This window comes from Haliotis cracherodii, unplaced genomic scaffold, assembly GCF_022045235.1.
Source record: "Haliotis cracherodii isolate W230 unplaced genomic scaffold, xgHalCrac1.p SCAF_4, whole genome shotgun sequence".
NCBI lineage: Eukaryota > Metazoa > Mollusca > Gastropoda > Lepetellida > Haliotidae > Haliotis > Haliotis cracherodii.
This window is the reverse complement of record NW_027266297.1, coordinates 67,900,650-67,920,768: the sequence shown is the minus strand read 5'-3', so window position 1 is coordinate 67,920,768 and position 20,119 is coordinate 67,900,650. Positions and strand designations below refer to the sequence as shown.

At 45.3% G+C, this 20,119-nt stretch overlaps 2 protein-coding genes across 6 annotated transcripts in view; both read left to right on the top strand.

Moving 5' to 3' along the window:
- Positions 1 to 14,868, top strand: part of LOC139478682 (serine/threonine-protein kinase PLK1-like) — a 59,408-nt gene extending 44,540 nt beyond the window's left edge. For 2 of the 5 annotated variants that reach the window (XM_071261251.1, XM_071261250.1), the window contains exons 5-13: positions 3,526 to 3,743; positions 4,225 to 4,320; positions 4,561 to 4,836; positions 6,834 to 6,954; positions 7,803 to 7,947; positions 8,126 to 8,245; positions 9,426 to 9,591; positions 11,137 to 11,383; positions 11,752 to 14,868. In XM_071261251.1, the coding sequence (XP_071117352.1) occupies positions 3,526 to 3,743; positions 4,225 to 4,320; positions 4,561 to 4,836; positions 6,834 to 6,954; positions 7,803 to 7,947; positions 8,126 to 8,245; positions 9,426 to 9,591; positions 11,137 to 11,383; positions 11,752 to 11,961 (1,599 nt within the window). In that variant the 3' untranslated portion in view covers positions 11,962 to 14,868. The remainder of the gene's footprint in view (positions 1 to 3,525; positions 3,744 to 4,224; positions 4,321 to 4,560; positions 4,837 to 6,833; positions 6,955 to 7,802; positions 7,948 to 8,125; positions 8,246 to 9,425; positions 9,592 to 11,136; positions 11,384 to 11,751) is intronic. The other 3 variants (XM_071261254.1, XM_071261253.1, XM_071261252.1) reach the window with 3 other exon arrangements.
- Positions 14,869 to 16,126: 1,258 nt separating this feature from the next.
- On the top strand, positions 16,127 to 19,852 carry LOC139479621 (mucin-4-like). Its single transcript, XM_071262461.1, has one exon. The coding sequence runs from the start codon at positions 16,127 to 16,129 to the stop codon at positions 19,850 to 19,852; it is 3,726 nt and encodes a 1,241-aa protein (XP_071118562.1).
- The last annotated feature ends 267 nt before the right edge of the window (positions 19,853 to 20,119 follow it).

Here is a 20,119-nt window from a genome sequence, read left to right as displayed (position 1 = left end):
ACTTGTTGTTACCCTGTCTGGCGCTCGACATTAAGGGGTTAAAACAAGGACTGGTCGGCTCGGAGTCAGTATACTGTTAGACTAACATATAGTCTCTGAAATGAACATATCGTACAAAAAAAACAGTTGTTCAGTTATCTTAATAAAAATATAATAAAAAGGGAGCCCAGTGATTCTCTTCATTTTCATACTGCAGTAATCTAGACTTGCCAAACATTATAGACTTGCATGGGCTGTAGTTGATATATTTGTATCAGGGTCTGTAAGACAGACTAGTATACTGTGTCTGAGTGGGGTATTCATGTTAAACTGCGGCATGGTATCTCAGTGTGCTAGCGCTATAAATCGGCATCAGTCCGGACTAGTACAAGCAGCCACACAAACACACACACGTACATGCACGTCGCTATATAAGTGTAATAATCTTGGACGCGACGTTAAACCCCATTTCACCTCACCTCCTTGGTGCTGTCGAACCACACTACCCAATGAACACTGCGTATCAGTTGTCTTAAACGAACGAGGCCATGCATAATTTGGTATCGGGAGTGGTGACGATTAACCTGTACATAATGTCCATAAAGTATCACAGAATATGGCCTGGGGTTGCAGTATGTAGCCTCGAGACAGTTAAAGGAACCTTTGGTGAATTAAAACAACGCTAGGAATGCCATCAATGACAGCTGCCTCCACGGTGGGAGCTTGTCCTGCGTGGGACATTTTTTGGTCACGTGACCGGAGACAAAGCCGCGACGCTGAATGAACGGCGTTGCGTTGAATAATGTCTATTTTTGGACCATGCGATACGATTTGGATAGCGTGGCGGAATTTTCTGTAATTTAGTGAGATACTATCTGCCAACAAAATATGTGTATGATAGGTTTTATTTTACAGGCGTGTGGATAATTACGTCATGAGTCATCAAATAGTTAGTATTTTCTCCCTATTCGTCTGTCGGCGTGGTGAGTAGGTGTACGAGCGCCGCTTCTGTTGGCAGATAACATTATATACTGTGGGAAAGGGACTGGTTTATTAAGGGTACATTTACGGAAATTCTCACGGTTGTGACTCATTATATTTCAATCCTAGTATTGTAGTCCCGGGAATTCAGTTTCAGAAAAATATATAATGTTTTACATCGTATCGTTAACCGGCACACATAACCAAATCATAGTGTGTTAAGCGAACCGAAAACTGTCATCTATAGAGTGTCACAGGGGCGTCATATGTTGCTATAGAGAGTCTTTAAGTATATGGTCCATGAAATATATTACTACACATAACAATTTTCTCCCCAGTTTTTTTTTGCCTGATGCTGTTTAATGGAGCTGGCTAGACTTGCTTTGTAATAATATAGACTGGTTTGGGTTTCAAAAAATAGTATACATAGTATTCCAATCATGGCTACGGCTGGTGGGGTAGCGTAGTGGTTTAAGCGTTCGCTCGTCACGCCGATAACCCGGGTTCGGTTCCCCACATGGGTACAATGTGTGAAGCCCATTCTGGTGTCCCCCGCCGTGGTATTGCTGGAATATTGCTAAAAACGGCGTAAAACCATACTCACTCACTTACTCACAATGTGGGATACTCCATGTCACATTGCATGGCAGCATAGCTAAGTAGCACGTGTGTTTTGGAGGACAAGGTTGATGACGGTTCCTGTCACCTGTCTTCAGAGACCATCTGTTGTAGACAAAAGGCCCAACCAGTTCACACAATAATCCCACTTCTGCAACTTCAGTTTGCGTTAAGAGCAAAACTATTTTAGCCATTCGGACTCCTCCTCTTCTGACCTTGAGGCGACCACCTACACCCCCTCTTCGGTTGTGGTCCAAGTCGTAAGGTCAGATTGTCTACGGCGAAGGAATTCCTGGAATCAGTGAGCAAACTTGCTGTTTCTGCCGGAACAAAGCCCATCTTGTCTTCTTCCGCAAACATGAACAAATAGTTCCTCTTGATCGTGCCACAGCCCCCCTCCGAGCTGACAGCATGGCGCTGCTAAAGGCGTCATTCGGGCAGTTATTGTTTGCCTTCTCTTCATTTTGTTTTTATGCCATCCTTATCTGTTTGAGTTCAGACTTCTCAAATAAATGGGGATAGAAATATTTGGGATGAAGTATTTTTGAAGCAGAAATGTGTAATCCAGTGTGATGCTCACGCGCAGTGTGCCAATGAAAGATTGGACAGACGGACCAACAGAAACATCGCCCCTAACCACCATTTGAACTGCCCATCTCAACGAACAACAGAACGACAATCGATAGGTCACTTCTCATTATTTCTTACGAAATAAATGCAAAAGAAGCTATTAGCGTGACATACAGGAACGACACGGTACGCTCGTGTTTTTAACCCATTCGAAATGTTCATCAACCGGCGACCGTTTCTTTTTTGCCAGTGGTAGAGCGTCCACCCGGAGAGCGGAAGGTCCGGGGTTCAATCCCCGACCGCGTCATACCAAAAGACGTTAAGAGGTGATTCTTGTTACCCTGGCAGGCGCTCGGCATTAAGGGACAAAAACAAGGATTTGTCGGCTCAAAGTCAGTATACTTTGTCTGAGTGGGATATTCATGGTTAACTGCGACATGGTATCTCAGAGGCCTTACACTTTAAAATCGGCTTTAGTCCGGACTAGTACAAGCAGCCACACACACATATCCGTGCATGCACGTCGCTATATAAGTACAATAATCTTGAACGCCATTAAACCTAACCGCCTCGTCAGCCGGCATGCGCTATCGCGTGGATGAGGCAGGCTTGACCAAGTCTTCCCGTCCTCACCGAGTCCTCACTGAGTCTTCCCGAGTCTCCCCGAGTCTACCCATCTGCTGCAACTGCTGGTTGAGACGCCATAAAAACCACACCGCGCCAACATAGTCTGTACTTACCCACGTCGGGACAAAGGTCACGTTTCGTAACATTGCACGGAGGGCGGGGTTGTAGGGTCACTGAGAGGTCAGACCAGCACCTGCACCCGACTGTGACCTTTGCAAGTGACCTATGACACAGCAGGTAATACCTACATCAGAGGCCTGTGTTCTCCCGACAGTCAAAACTTAACATTTACCACCAGCCTTGACGTGTCTACCCATCATATGTCTTCAAAGTAAGCCGCGATCATGCTAGAACGCTGGTTGCCCTTGACACCAGACTGTGCAAAGTGGGAGAACCAGATGTTTTGATGCTTAAGGTGGCGGTAGGGTGGCTCACTCGTGTGCTTGTCACGCCGAAGACCTGGGTTCAAATCCTAAATTGTATTAAATGTTTGAAGTCCATTCTTGGTGTTTCTCGCCCCCTCCCCAACACACACGCACACCTAATCGTTTCAATACAAAATGTGCATTATGTGCGCTCAGTTTAGCGCTTATGTAAGCATTATTATTATTATTGAATGTTAATTATATACGAACTGTGCAATTTAACTCGGTGAGCTTTAGTTTACGGTCTAAGTATTACGTTTGTTGTCTATAGGTTCTGTGCAAGACAATCGTTCCTGTACTGTATATCTATATTTCTGTTCCTCAGTCACTGGTGCACGTGCTCAAGCATAGGAAGACGTTGACAGAACCGGAAGTGCGCTATTACTTGAAGCACATCGTTGAGGGCGCCACGTACATCCATGACAAAAATATCATCCACCGTGATCTGAAGCTGGGCAACATGCTACTTAACGAGAGCATGGAACTCAAGATAGCCGACTTCGGCCTGGCCACAAGGGTCGACTTTGCTGGAGAAAAGAAAATGTACGTACCGAGTCAACCTTCACCTCGCATGTCACTTCCGGTTTCTCGTCCTTACAACCATTGACAGGAACCTCTTCTTGTCACCCAGTATAATTGTATTGAACTTTGTGTTCTTATTGTTTTAATATTCCAGATTTAATTCAATAATGCAACATATGTTGTATTTTGAGTTTATGCTTACTTACAAATTAAAGTACTTTTTGGGTGGTCTCTCATCAGGCATTTGAACCCACAATTCCTAATTCATGTATCAGGCAATATTTCACTTGTGGGCGGTAGGGTAGCATAGTGGTTAGAGCGTTGGCTCGTCACGTCGAAGACCCGGGTTCGAATCCCCGCATGGGGATATGTGAAGCTCATTTGTCGGTGTCCCCTGCCGTGATATTGCTGGGACATTGCTAAAAGCGGCATGAAACCATACTCCCTCACTCACTCACTCACTCACTTTCACTTGTTCATGTTCTTGTTCCTTGTTCTGCAGGACAGTGTGCGGCACGCCCAACTACATTGCTCCCGAGGTCCTCCAGAAGAAAGGCCACAGTTTTGAAGCCGACATCTGGGCAGTTGGATGTATAATGTATGCATACCACTGACTTATTCATCCCATAGATATGCATCAGCTATGCTGATACTGGATATCGAATGTCACATGTCTGGCTATTTTTGTTAATGATATCCCTTTAACTCCGAGCATATTTGATAATATGTCAATTTTTAACATTTATAATATAGTTGCTTTATGAGGATACATTTTGTTGCAAATGCAGTTTTTTTCACGAACTACCTTCCCATTTAACGTCTGTGGTGTGTCGCGCAGGTACGCTTTGCTGGTGGGGAGACCGCCGTTCGAGACGTCCACGTTGAAGGAGACGTACCTGAGGATCACGGAGAATTCGTACACACTACCCAACAGTCTTTCCAACTCCGCCAAAAACTTAATCCGCAAGTGTCTGTCACCCGACCCTGCCAGGCGCCCCACGCTGGACGACCTTCTGGCGGATGAATACTTCACTTGTGGTTACATGCCCCGTACCCTTACGCCAACCGCTTGCTCTACCGTGCCAAAGTTCCCAGTCTACACGAAATTCAATAGGTGGGGATTTACCCTATAACATGGGTAGCATACAATTCTTGCTTTTTAGTCAAGACATGAAACAAGTAGGCAAGCCAACTCTTGTTATGTCGAATAACTCCTGTTATGACGAAGTTGGGTATGGCGAACTGTGGGGTATTACTAACTCAATATTTACCTGCTGAGGGTGGAGATAATATCATTACATGTGAATAACGAACTTCGGATATATAAAAATGTTTATTCGGCCTCAAGGTGTTCGTCATATCCGGAGTAGAATGTTGTCCATCAATGTCTGAGATACCATTACTTCAACTTCACAGAAATGAGATAGGCTATGATTTGGTAGAAATGGTTAAGGACAGAACTAGACCTGTAGACCGAAATAGAACTGAATATCAGTAATGCCCTACCACTGCACAGGGAAGTGCTATACACCAGTGTGGATGTGTGATGCCTTGTATCAAATATTGACAGTGGACAGTGTTTGTTGAGGGAGAACTCGCACAGCCCTGCAGAGGAGCTCAGACAGAAGGATGGCAGGGTTTAATGAAGCCATTGATTTACCGTGCTGTCATATCACTTCTTGATCAGATTTACATACTGTACTGTCTGGGCCGGACGTGCAAGTCGATATCGTAGTTAATTAGTACATACTGACCTGATCATTAATTTACAGTACATGATTGCCATGAATATACACAAACTGTTCCTGTATTGTTTGCACTAGACCTTCTAGACCTGACGTTGACGAACAACAAACAAAATCATAATGATAAATCAATATTAATATTAACACTAATATGTCAAACGTCAAAATGCGTGAGCTTTACGAGTTAGTATACGTCAGTAGTTATTAGGTCTTTGTAATTATTATTAGTTGGAAATATAAAATAACTATTATTAATATTTCTACAATATCAATATCTAAACCCAAGTGACAGGAATGCCCCTGTCCCATATTATTAATATCAACTAAGATCTTTTTGTGAGATCCCAAATTATAGACCTTCTTTAGGTTTACAAATGTCGCATCTATTAAAGATTCAATCTTGCCTCGAACCATTTAATCAAAGAGGGCCCCAGTGATCAGCGGCCAGAACACAATGCCTGGATTTATCCTGAAGAAGGTTCTCAAATAGGACGAACCATAGGCTACATTTTCCCATGATAAATAAGAACGACAAGCATGACATGGGGACAAGGCTACATGACCTGACCAATGCACACAAGGATAAGAGGGCTAGGGTTCATCGCGTCCCCACGGGGCCAGCCTGCCCGATTAGGGTCCTCTATTGTGTCCGCACAATCAGGACTGTGTGGCTATTGTGCAGCTATTGTGCAGTCTGCCAGAATCTGTTGTGCATCTTTCTTTGCATTAAGATCGGTGGGAAAGAGCTACCCCATCTGACCCCCGTCTGTCAGAGTAGAATATTTGCTTCACATCTGTCAGAGCTTCAATGACCCTGTGTATTCTCCAGGCTACAACAATTTAGGAATAATACCATAGTCACGATTCTGTAAACGTGAAAGTGTAAATAATGAAATAATTGTATGTGTATATTTTATGTTGGTTTCCTTGGTTTTGACACAGTATATGTATATTGAATATATTTTTGTTTGTTTGTTTGTTGTTTAACGCCACACTCAGCAATATTCCAGCTATATGACGGCGCACTGTAAATAATCGAGTCTGGATCAGACAATCCAGTGATTCACATCACGAACATCGATCAACGCAATAGGGATATGGTGACATGTATCAACCAAGTTAGCGAGCCTGACCACCCTATCGCTTAGTCGCCACTTACGACAAGTATGGGTTGCTGAAGACCAGTTCTAACCCGGAACCTTCACGGGACAAATGTTCTGGTGTTATTGTTTTACGTGCAGTAGCCCATCTACAAATGCCCCATAGCCACATTGAGGTGACGTTGACACTGAAGTGCTATTTCCATAAACTCGTCCTTGACCTTATGCAATCTGTTTATTTCTGACCACACGTGTTTTTTCTTCAGACCCCTGTCCTATGCAGTTCCCGATACCAAGAACGATGCCATGGGTAAACTTGGCAATGCCTTGAGTCAGATCCAGCTGAAGGGAACGTCAGAAACAATCATCCCCGATAAGGAGGGCGAGGCAAGTATTCCTTTAATACAAAAGCCTCATCAACCTCTAAATACAGATGCCCTAACCTTGATGCCTTGGTGCAACATTCCTCATGACATAATGTCTCTTTGAGCTTATTCTGATCAATGGGTCTAACCTGCAGTTGGCATATTTCTAGTGCATGTGCAAAAGTTAGAACAAATAGAAGAGGGCAGAGAGCAGCTCCTTGCTGTCCCCCTGCTCCGCTGTAAGCAGGCCTCAACTCATTGCGCTACGTGTTGAGACTGGACAAAACAGTGTATGTCGCACCAAGCGTCTGTCCCTGGCTGTGATGACAGTAAACAAGGGGACCAGATCTCCGATACTCGCCTCGCCGTAGTTGCAGACCCAAACAAACCTTCAGCACCCTCACGTAGCACTCTATTTGTACAATTAACGCATTTTCTAAATCTTCGGGCAAATAACTGGCGTGTGTGTGTCCTGTGTAAATATCGTTGTTTGGCATTTCATGATACAAGGCCTCTCGCCACTTGGTCCGGTCAGAAATTTAAGAAAGGTTAAAAAAACCTAAATAAACTTTATTTGATTTAATTAAGTTAAGTACTGTCACGGTGGTGTATGGAAAAGTCCGGGGATGGTCTGCCCACAGCTCATCACGACATTTATCACCCGTGGGGTGATATAACTCAAGCTGGCTGACATTTACTTAGACTGTTGTGTCGACAGACCAGTACACATAAACATCCCCAGGCCTCTCAATACCAGTGTACATGTCAATCTGATCTTGTCAAAAATAATTAGAAATTATATCAAACATGTTTTTTTCGTAAAAATCGGTTAATAATTTGAAAAATAACAACCAATTGTTCCTTCATCAGGTGTGTTACGACCGTCAGCCACTGACTGCAGGTCGCGAACAACACATGGTGACTGATGTTAGTCCCGCAGTGAAGACGGCAGTGAAGGAAGTCATAGTTGACGTCATCTCCATGGACCGCTCTGATTCGCCGCCACAACACCGAGGTGAATACCACGATAAGAAAAAAATCCCACGAATCTTGAACACAAAGTAAACAAATCGAAATATAACAGTATCAATGAAATCGCCCTTAAAATCCATCAAATTTGTAAAATATTAAATTGTGTCTATACTGGTCACGTTTGTCTATACTATGTTGACGTCACACTGGGTTTTTTTCAGCTCCATCCCCTAATCCTCGCTCTGCAGTCACTCTGCTCGACGTCATCAACACCTGTCTCGAACATATGCCAAAAGGTAGTGACGTCAAACACACGGATTACAATAAACAAAATCAAAAAAGTAATTATAATATGCATAAACTTTTGCAGGACATCCTTTATCTGTTCGTTAAAATTTACATATAATAATATATACAGTTGACAAATGGACCGTACATCTTCCCAATCCGTGAACATCCGGGTTAGAATAGTTCCTCAGCAACCCATGCTTGCCGTAAAAGGCGACTGTGCTTGTCGTAAAAGGTGACTACCGGGATCGGGTGGTCAGGCTCGCTGACTTGGTTCATGCATGTCATCGTATCCCAATTGCGTTGAACGATGCTCATGATGTCAAACATTGGATTGTCTGGTCCAGACTCGATTATTTACAAACCGTCATCATATAGCTGGAATATTGCTGAATGTGGCGTTAAACGACAAACAAACAAACAAACAAACATTAAGACTGACGCGATCGTGAAGATCCTAGGTAGAGTAGATGCAACCCATGCTTGTCGTAAGAGGTGACTAACGGGATCGGGTGGTCAGGTTGTTTGACTTGGTTGATGCATGTCATCGTATCCCAATTGCGTGAATTGATGCTCATGATATCAATCACTGGATTGTCTGGTCTCCGCTCTCATATAGCTGGAATATTGCTGAGTGCGGCGTTAAACAGCAAACAAACAAAGACACAAAGAAATAAAACTGACGCCCATATGGATTCCAATGGTTGTCATACTAGACGAAATGGAAGGTGTGCTCAAGGTCGTTGACTTGATTGATTGTGTGTCATCGTATACCCCGATGAATCGTTACTCACAACATCAATCACTGGATTATCTGGCCCAGGCTCGACCTTTTTACATGCCGCCGTCATATACCCGGAATGTTGCTGTGTGCGGCGTTTAACAACACACTTTAACCTGACGGCCGTGATACAACGGAAATACCCTTGATGCGGCTTTTAAAACCACTTTGTCTGAGCCAGTGGAAGGGGCGGTCGGGTAGCCTAGTGTTTAAAGCGTTCGCTCGCCACGCCGAAGACCCGGGTTCGAATCCTGACATGGGTACAATGTGTGAAGCCCATTTCTGGTGTCCCCGCCGTGATATTGCTGCAATATTGCTAAAAGCGGTGTAAAACCATACTCACTCACTCACTCACTCACTCACTCACTAACTGTCAGTGAAAGAGGTTGTTCAACATTGTTCACCATGTACCTCGATGCCGCCATTCAGTTGTTTCTTCTCTCCCCTCCCAGCAGAAGTTGACCGGAACCCCACCTCCCTCCCCGACACCGACGTCATGTGGGTGACCAAGTGGGTGGACTACAGCAACAAGTACGGCTTCGGCTTCCAGCTTTCAAACGACGCCATCGGAGTACTCTTCAACGACACCTCCCGCATCCTCTTGGCACCGGATGGCAGGTGCGTTGTCATGGAAACAAACACTTCTGTAAATAATATAGATCATGATAAATCATGTCCTCATGAAATGTATCTACTATTCGTATTGAACACTGAATGAGCTGCAACGTCCACGCGCAACACAGGCATATCTAGACCGATTGTGTTAAGATATACAGTTTTTGGCATTATTGATGCAAATGCTCTGGTCGTATATTTCAATTAAGTCTACAAATTAAACCTTTTTGTTTGTCCGCTTTGATTGTACAAACAGCGCTGGGGAATGTCATATGACGTCACAATTTGTTGTCTCGAGGCGAAGAAATCTCGCGTGAAGTCTCCGCGCAGTGTCACTTCGTGCATCTACCCTGTGGCCGAGTTATGATCATTCCCGCATTAATGTAGTAGAACGTTTAGTCAGGCGCGCCATTATCCTTTGATCACCCGACCCACGCTCGTTTATTCTAGCATGGTGTCGCCTGTCCTTAATGACCCATGAAGAACGCTACCTGTTCAGGTGTTTCACATGTAATGATCGATGGATGGCCTCTTATCCGTCAAAATGAAATCGTCTTTGTGTTGATATAAGCCGCGGTAAACATATCTCTCTCTTATGATGTCAATACTCTGCAGCAAATCTTCACTCCTGACTGCTCCTGTGTAAACTATACCAATAGAAACGTAACGCGCATCGGGAAATAACTAGGATCTTTATATACCGCGATTTAACTGAAAATGTGCTTTTGTAGAAATTTTACATACCGTTAATAAGCGCCCAGAGCGCTCTTAAAGTTAGAAATAGGTGGCGCTTATTAAAATATTATTTGGTAAAAACAAACAGAATTGAAAGATCGTAAATACAGGAAGTACCGGTAATCAGCAGGTAAAATTAGGCGCGTATTAGGGTGCGTATTACGTTGAATACGGTAATGTAAATACACTGAAACTTGTGGGTTTAGCCTGTAAGGTGCAGTCCCATGCACTACCTCAATGAAGTCGATCGAACATGCCTCCATTTTCAAATCTATGAATTACCACGTGGCAAAGATAATGCGCATGTGAATGTTTTCAGCAATATATGCAGTGAATACACTCCACGAAAGTCACTGCCAGTGGGCAGAATTGTAGTTGGCGGGTCCCCGCGTCACGTGGATGCGGTTCGGGCCCCACCCGTTATACGTGGATGCGGTTCGGGCCCCACCCGTTATACGTGGATGCGGTTCGCCCCTTGGGCCAGCCAGAAACCTATGAAACCGGTTCGAATCCGAGTCACCCCGATTATGTTTCTGGGTTTGTCAGCACCATACCCGTGCTCGTGGGTTTCACCGAAGAAGTAAACGTCGGAGACCTGCATCACTTCAGGCCTCCCTCCCACATTAAGCTGAAACGCTACCTGATGTAACTGGAATACTGTGTTAAACCCAACTTACTCACTCAGTCCTCCCTCACAATAGAATTATATATTATTTAAATGTGAAAAATATGATGTGATATTTCTAAGAATGGATGATGAAAAGTTAACTTTAGAGTGGAATAGCAGCGTCTGTAACGTCTCGTTCTTTTCAGAGCTGTGCAGTATTTCGACCTGACGGGCAAGTTGTCGGCCTTCTCCACGGAGTGTATTCCAGAGGACCTGGAGCGGAAGACTACACTACTGCAGTATTTCGCCCGCTACATGGACGAGCATCTGATCCAGGGCGGGGACATCGCCCACTTGAGGGCCATGCGCTCCTGGTCTGGGAGTCTCTACCTCAAGAAGTGGTTCCGCACCACCAAGGCCATCGTCCTGTACCTCAGCGACGGGACACTTCAGGTACACAATGCGTGGATCGATACTAATGATAACAATCACTGGTCCAGACTTGATTATTTACAGACTGCCGTCATATAACTGGAATATTGCCGAGAGTGGCGTTAAACAACAAACAAAACTTATATAAGTATATAAATGGTTCAAAATGTTCGTCTAAACGAATGAATGTGTACACAGTGAATCGGAAAAAAACAACCCACATGATATATTCACCAGGCATTCAATTTTTCAGTTCATTCCCCCCATGTTTCCAATTATTTTGAGATAAAAAATTTGGCCTATATTTGTTTTAACTATTTTTTTTCACACTCTTTTCATGTGGTTTTGTGCCATTTAGAATCTTTAAAAAAATTGTTGTTATTTTTCAGGTGAACTTTTTCGATGACCACACGAAGATAATCCTAAGTTATCACAACAACGATTATCTTGTGACCTTTATTGACCCGGAACGACTTGCCAAGACCTTTAGCATCGTCCATATCATCCAAGATGGCTGCCGCCCGGAAATCATTGAAAGGATGTTGTTTGCCAAAACTATGCTCAAGAATCTGGTAGATATAGAGGGCGCTGACATTTAGGGTGTTGCTAGGCCCCCGTCTCACTGCCGGACTACTTTCACTGAAGACATCACGCTGGATTGATACAGATCACTGTAGAGCCGGGGAACAGCTAAGTTCTCCTTACTGGTGATGTGATGACTGGACATATGTGTGGTGATGTCTTCATATTCAAAAACTCCACGACGTGGTATAGTTAACCACGTTCAGAGCCGCCGGACTGCAGAACATTTTGCTGGTAATGCCGTCAACTGTCAACGACGAATGTCTCGCCAGGATACAAAGTTGTACCTATGTTGAAACCAAGTTGTACCTTAGTTGTACCTTAGTTGTACCTCGCTGAGTTGTGGAATATTGAGCAATCATCTACTAAAGACCAAGATGTTAAATTCGCATATGCTTCTATCATGGCGATGACCCAGTATCGTCCGAGACTTACTGCCAGCTTTCGAACTCTCTTGAGTTGCCTAAGTAACGGCATCCATATTGGTCGCCACCATAATGGCGGCCGCGTTGTTTCATTAAGAGACAACCATTAACTTTTCCTCTTCGGGCGCATGAAGACGAATTTCAACTATGCAAGACTAAGTGATACTTTTCCGAGGACTTTCAGGCACCATAAGCAGTATGTGACACAGCCTGTGAGAGACGGACAAGTCACACACGTGACAGCCTCGATCCAACCTAGTCGGCGGGTGTATTTGATCTCAGTACTAATATACGGTATTTATCAGCTCTGGACCACACCAGCAGATGCTGACCGCGACTGACCTTCACCTTGATCTCCAAGCGGCATAAGATGCCATTGTATATAAATTGTACATGTAGAGGATTACAAATTGTACAACTACTACGACACGTCTTGATAATGACGTGTGGAGAATAATCAGCTGTTGATGACGTCCACTTCAGGGACATGGTCTCGGATTATCCCTCCAAGCTTTAGGAAGCGGATTTAGACGTTGCATGTGTTTTACGCGATAATCCTTAAGGTATTGGTGGATAATCATTATCAAAGGATGAATGGTATATAGGAGAACAAGATCGTCATTCACTGGTTTGTCCATTGATTGCTTTGTGTGTATATATTACATGCCATTGGTTTTCATGCTTATGAATATGTGCTTGCTTCCCTTTGGGACATAGGTTGACAATAGAATAAGGGACAATCCCCAAAATATGCTTCACAAACAACCAAGGTTGTTCCCGAAGACAGCAGTAAGTCACTATTTAAGGTGATTGTGCTTTAGTACACCATACCGTGGTTCCTCCGAATCTAAGTCTGTCATAATCTAAGATGCCTAACCCAAAGGGCAGCGCCATCTGAATCTATTTTGCCCGATTCCTTCATTACATCATACATCGGTAGACAGGTCCATATTATCCTACATTTCAGCTGGATTCAAACCTAAATGTCAAAATGATATGACCTTGATATGACCTTCATCCGTAACCGGAACCACGCATCCCTGGTGTCCTCATCCTTGGTCGCTGTAGACCGTCACTGTACTATGTTAAGAGGGAGTGTTGCTAGACGTTTTAAAAGGGTATTGTCATTACTATTGGGACGGCAGTTTGTGGTTTATCATGTTGTACATTGTCCCTTGGCCTTGTAGTGTATGAAGCAGTTGATCCTTGGACGGCATTTGTCCTGCATGAGCTGCTTGTGCTTCAGAATGACCTGCTGTGTCTGAAGCTCATTGAAAACATTAAAACCATAGGCTGACATCACTAGTCACGTGAAGAAGTATCCCCAAATTGAGACAATTTGACATGATATATTTTTCAATATAAGGGACCACAATTGCATACAATTCCAGTATATATGTTAAATCCTGAATCATTTCTTTGATCATTTATTGACCCAAGGCTTTGTGTCGCTCAGTTTTTTGTTTTATTCACAGACTAAACATTCCGTCGAAAATATATTTTCATAAAGATGTTTAATGACTTGTTACGTCCATATTGTAAGTTGTCAGGGAAGTATAACATACGTCCATGGTTTTACCTTACAAGCATTGTGTCCAACTGACCATTGGGGTCATCAGTCAGCTCGACGTTATGTATTAGATACTGTAGTTTGCCTTCACACCGAAGTGCCTCATTCCTTTCGTGGTCATGAAGTTCTGAGATGTGCGTCTTGTTAGCGACCCAGCCAATGGAGCTGTCGACCCAAACCTGTGATAACATCGAGGTGCCCTAACGTATACTACTCCACATTTTCTGAGGACTAAAAGACGATTTTCTTTGACTAAAAGATGACGATTTTGATCCTTAGCAAATGTTGAGTAGTATGTAACCTTTTAAGTTACTTACGTAAGGAAGTATTTTTTCCATAACGATGAAGGAGAACCTTCAATCGGGTATTGTTAACCTTTACGGGGTGTTGACCTCTCAGTCAGGTCGTTAACTTCAATGGGGCATGCGCAGTACAGTATGTTAACTCTTAAGATTCCATTTTCATTCTGCGAATTTATAATCGAGAAAAATAGATGTTAACCCTTGTTCAACAAGTCGATGTATTATTACTAAGTATTACACAGGTGACATCCGACTACTTATAATCCTTGTAACATGTAATGTCGTCATGGTGCGGATGTGCTGTGTATTTAATGGCGCTTCGTGGATAAAAGTTATTGCGACCGTCTATTATTGTGAAAGCATTATACACAAGATGCGAACAGTCTTATATATAAGAAATCAAAAGCAAATCAGTTTTCTTTCGTAATTTACCTGTTTGTTAACTATTTGTTGGAAACCATGCACCGTGTATTTTCAGTTCTGATCTAGACTGTCCAACTTATCTTCACCGCCTGTGCCTTGTTCCCATGGAAACAGTCACAGCTGTATAGGACATCTATATCTTTATACAATATTTGTAAATACCACTGAATCATGCGAGCTTTCTCAATAAAACTTAAACCGTAATATGTGTTGTTGTCAGTCCTGAACCGTGAAGATCCGTGTTAGAATAGGTCTTCAGTAACCCATGAAAACCGTATAAGGCGACTATGCTTGTCCTAAGAGGCGACTAACGGGATCGGGTGGTCAGGCACGCTGACTTGGTGATGTATGTCACCCTATCCCAATTACTTGGACCGATGCTCATGATGTCAATCATTGGATTGTCTGGTCCAGACTCGATTATTTACAGACCGCCATCATATATCTGGAATAATGCTGATTGCAGCGTTAAATATAAAAACAACAAACAAACAAACGTCAGTCCCGAAGAACCAAGCCGCTCAGAGGCCGGCATATGTGACATAACACCTCTCGTCTGGAGACCGTCACAGCGTTAACGGTTTTACAAACAGCAGACCTACGACATCTTGACGCTGGACCCCGTGGGATTCCGGCTTTGAGTTGACCCCTAGCAACCTATGCTGGTTTAAAGAGGCGACCAAATCGTGTGGGTGATGGTGACTTGGTTGATTGTGTCACGACGACATGAATCGTTGCCCACAAAATCAATTACAGTATTGTCTGGTCTAGACTCAATTATTTACAGGCCGACGTCATACAACTGGAATATTGTTGAGTACGGCGTTAATCAACAAACAAAACTTATATAAGTATATACAGGCATGGACCAAGCTTTTCAGAGGAACACGACATAAGTCAAGCTGTAAATCAATTTTGAAAAACACAGGTAGTTCATAAATACGAATGTTGGGATCACGCTTATCACAAACATGTTACTCTCATGTTTGATCTGTCTGTAAAGGGGGCGGTCGGGTAGCCTAGTGGTTAAAGCGTTCGCTCGTCACGCTGAAGACCCGGGTTCTATTCCCGACATGGGTACAATGTGTGAAACCCATTTGTGGTGTCCCCCGCCGTGATATTGCTGGAATATTGCTAAAAGCGGCGTAAAACCGTACTCAACTCACTCACCATCTGTAATGGTTTTGATTAATGTATGCAGTGAAAACAATCTCGGAAGGACATTTTTCTGAAGTGCTAGATAGGGGCTAATGTTTTCATGGAAGCGTCAGAATTAATCTGAAAATACAGCACATGCACATGTTGCGGGTTATATTTAAAACACAGCTTCTGCTTTTAGCAAGGTTACATAGCTAAGGTGAAACTGGTTCAGATTCATGTTTCATGCGCTGATACGGGGCCATTCGGGCTGGAGGTATGTGCTGAAAGTGGAATACCGCACCCAGTTCCCGTGTACAGAGCGATGTCTCACGATTCCCGTTTCAATGGACAACAACCAACCGCCGGCCAGGGAACTACCAGTCCTAGTCCCTACTGTAACACTGCCGGCCTGGGTACAACCAGTCCTCACCCCTATTTTAACACTGCCGGCCAGGGAACTACCAGTCCTAGTCCCTACTGTAACACTGCCGGCCTGGGTACAACCAGTCCTAGTCCCTATTGTAACACTGCCGACCATGAACCTACCAGTCCTAGTCCCTACTGTAACACTGCCGGCCTGGGAACTACCAGTCCTAGTCCCTATTGTAACACTGCCAGCCTGGGTACAACCAGTCCTAGTCCCTACTGTAACACTGCCGGCCAGGGAACTACCAGTCCTAGTCCCTATTGTAACACTGCCGACCATGAACCTACCAGTCCTAGTCCCTACTGTAACACTGCCGGACAGGGAACTACCAGTCCTAGTCCCTATTGTAACACTGCCGGCCTGGGTACAACCAGTCCTAGTCCCTATTGTAACACTGCCGACCATGAACCTACCAGTCCTAGTCCCTATTGTAACACAGCCGGCCTGGGTACAACCAGTCCCAGTCCCTACTGTAACACTGCCCGCCATGAACCTACCAGTCCTAGTCCCTACTGTAACACTGCCGGACAGGGAACTACCAGTCCTAGTCCCTATTGTAACACTGCCGGCCTAGGAACTACCAGTCCTAGTCCCTATTGTAACACTGCCGACCATGAACCTACCAGTCCTAGTCCCTATTGTAACACTGCCGGCCTGGGTACAACCAGTCCTAGTCCCTATTGTAACACTGCCGGCCTGGGTACTACCAGTCCTAGTCCCTATTGTAACACTGCCGGCCTGGGTACAACCAGTCCTAGTCCCTATTGTAACACTGCCGACCATGAACCTACCAGTCCTAGTCCCTACTGTAACACTGCCGGCCAGGGAACTACCAGTCCTAGTCCCTATTGTAACACTGCCGGCCAGGGAACTACCAGTCCTAGTCCCTATTGTAACACTGCCGACCATGAACCTACCAGTCCTAGTCCCTACTGTAACACTGCCGGACAGGGAACTACCAGTCCTAGTCCCTATTGTAACACTGCCGGCCTGGGTACAACCAGTCCTAGTCCCTATTGTAACACTGCCGACCATGAACCTACCAGTCCTAGTCCCTACTGTAACACTGCCGGACAGGGAACTACCAGTCCTAGTCCCTATTGTAACACTGCCGACCATGAACCTACCAGTCCTAGTCCCTATTGTAACACTGCCGACCATGAACCTACCAGTCCTAGTCCCTACTGTAACACTGCCAGACAGGGAACTACCAGTCCTAGTCCCTATTGTAACACTGCCGGCCTGGGTACAACCAGTCCTAGTCCCTATTGTAACACTGCCGACCATGAACCTACCAGTCCTAGTCCCTATTGTAACACTGCCGGCCTGGGTACAACCAGTCCTAGTCCCTATTGTAACACTGCCGGCCTGGGTACTACCAGTCCTAGTCCCTATTGTAACACTGCCGGCCTGGGTACAACCAGTCCCAGTCCCTATTGTAACACTGCCGACCATGAACCTACCAGTCCTAGTCCCTACTGTAACACTGCCGGACAGGGAACTACCAGTCCTAGTCCCTATTGTAACACTGCCGGCCAGGGAACTACCAGTCCTAGTCCCTATTGTAACACTGCCGACCATGAACCTACCAGTCCTAGTCCCTACTGTAACACTGCCAGACAGGGAACTACCAGTCCTAGTCCCTATTGTAACACTGCCGGCCTGGGTACAACCAGTCCTAGTCCCTATTGTAACACTGCCGACCATGAACCTACCAGTCCTAGTCCCTACTGTAACACTGCCGGCCAGGGAACTACCAGTCCTAGTCCCTATTGTAACACTGCCGACCTGGGTACAACCAGTCCTAGTCCCTATTGTAACACTGCCGACCATGAACCTACCAGTCCTAGTCCCTACTGTAACACTGCCGGACAGGGAACTACCAGTCCTAGTCCCTATTGTAACACTGCCGGCCTGGGTACAACCAGTCCTAGTCCCTATTGTAACACTGCCGACCATGAACCTACCAGTCCTAGTCCCTACTGTAACACTGCCGGACAGGGAACTACCAGTCCTAGTCCCTATTGTAACACTGCCGGCCTGGGTACAACCAGTCCTAGTCCCTATTGTAACACTGCCGACCATGAACCTACCAGTCCTAGTCCCTATTGTAACACTGCCGGCCTGGGTACAACCAGTCCTAGTCCCTATTGTAACACTGCCGGCCTGGGTACTACCAGTCCTAGTCCCTATTGTAACACTGCCGGCCTGGGTACAACCAGTCCCAGTCCCTATTGTAACACTGCCGACCATGAACCTACCAGTCCTAGTCCCTACTGTAACACTGCTGGCCAGGGAACTACCAGTCCTAGTCCCTATTGTAACACAGCCGGCCAGGGAACTACCAGTCCTAGTCCCTATTGTAACACTGCCGACCATGAACCTACCAGTCCTAGTCCCTACTGTAACACTGCAGGACAGGGAACTACCAGTCCTAGTCCCTATTGTAACACTGCCGACCATGAACCTACCAGTCCTAGTCCCTACTGTAACACAGCCGGCCTGGGTACAACCAGTCCCAGTCCCTATTGTAACACTGCCGGCCAGGGAACTACCAGTCCTAGTCCCTATTGTAACACTGCCGACCATGAACCTACCAGTCCTAGTCCCTACTGTAACACTGCCGGACAGGGAACTACCAGTCCTAGTCCCTATTGTAACACTGCCGGCCTGGGTACAACCAGTCCTAGTCCCTATTGTAACACTGCCGACCATAAACCTACCAGTCCTAGTCCCTATTGTAACACTGCCGGCCTGGGTACAACCAGTCCTAGTCCCTATTGTAACACTGCCGGCCTGGGTACAACTAGTCCTAGTCCCTATTGTAACACTGCCGGCCAGGGAACTACCAGTCCTAGTCCCTATTGTAACACTGCCGACCAGGGAACTACCAGTCCTAGTCCCTATTGTAACACTGCCGACCATGAACCTACCAGTCCTAGTCCCTACTGTAACACTGCCGGCCAGGGAACTACCAGTCCTAGTCCCTATTTTAACACTGCCGGCCAGGGAACTACCAGTCCTAGTCCCTATTGTAACTCTGCCGACCAGGGAACTACCGGTCCTAGTCCCTATTGTAACACTGCCGACCAGGGAACTACCAGTCCTAGTCCCTATTGTAACACAGCCGGCCTGGGAACTACCAGTCCTAGTCCCTATTGTAACACTGCCGGCCTAGGAACTACCAGTCCTAGTCCCTATTGTAACACTGCCGACCTGGGAACTACCAGTCCTAGTCCCTATTGTAACACTGCCGGCCAGGGAACTACCAGTCCTAGTCCCTATTGTAACACTGCCAACCATGAACCTACCAGTCCTAGTCCCTATTGTAACACTGCCGGCCTTGGTACAACTAGTCCTAGTCCCTATTGTAACACTGCCGACCAGGTAACTACCAGTCCTAGTCCCTATTGTAACACTGCCGGCCTGGGTACAACCAGTCATAGTCCCTATTGTAACACTGACGACCATGAACCTACCAGTCCTAGTCCCTATTGTAACACTGCCGGCCTGGGAACTACCAGTCCCAGTCCCTATTGTAACACTGCCGGCCAGGGAACTACCAGTCCCAGTCCCTATTGTAACACTGCCGGCCAGGGAGCCCATAGTCCTGGCTTCTGAACGAGGGGTATAATACATTTTTGCAGCCATACCACGGCAGGGGGACACCAAGTACGTGGTTAACATATGTCACCATATGAAGATCGAACCCGGGTCTTCTACATGAACGAACGCAATAACCTTTATATACCCATCAACTCAGTATCAGAATACACCGCGTGGATATATACCACGATATCATACTATCACATGTTTTAGCGTCAACAAGAACGATATATAAGGTGAGCAAATCATGATAGCCATGTAATAATTTCAACATCTAACATT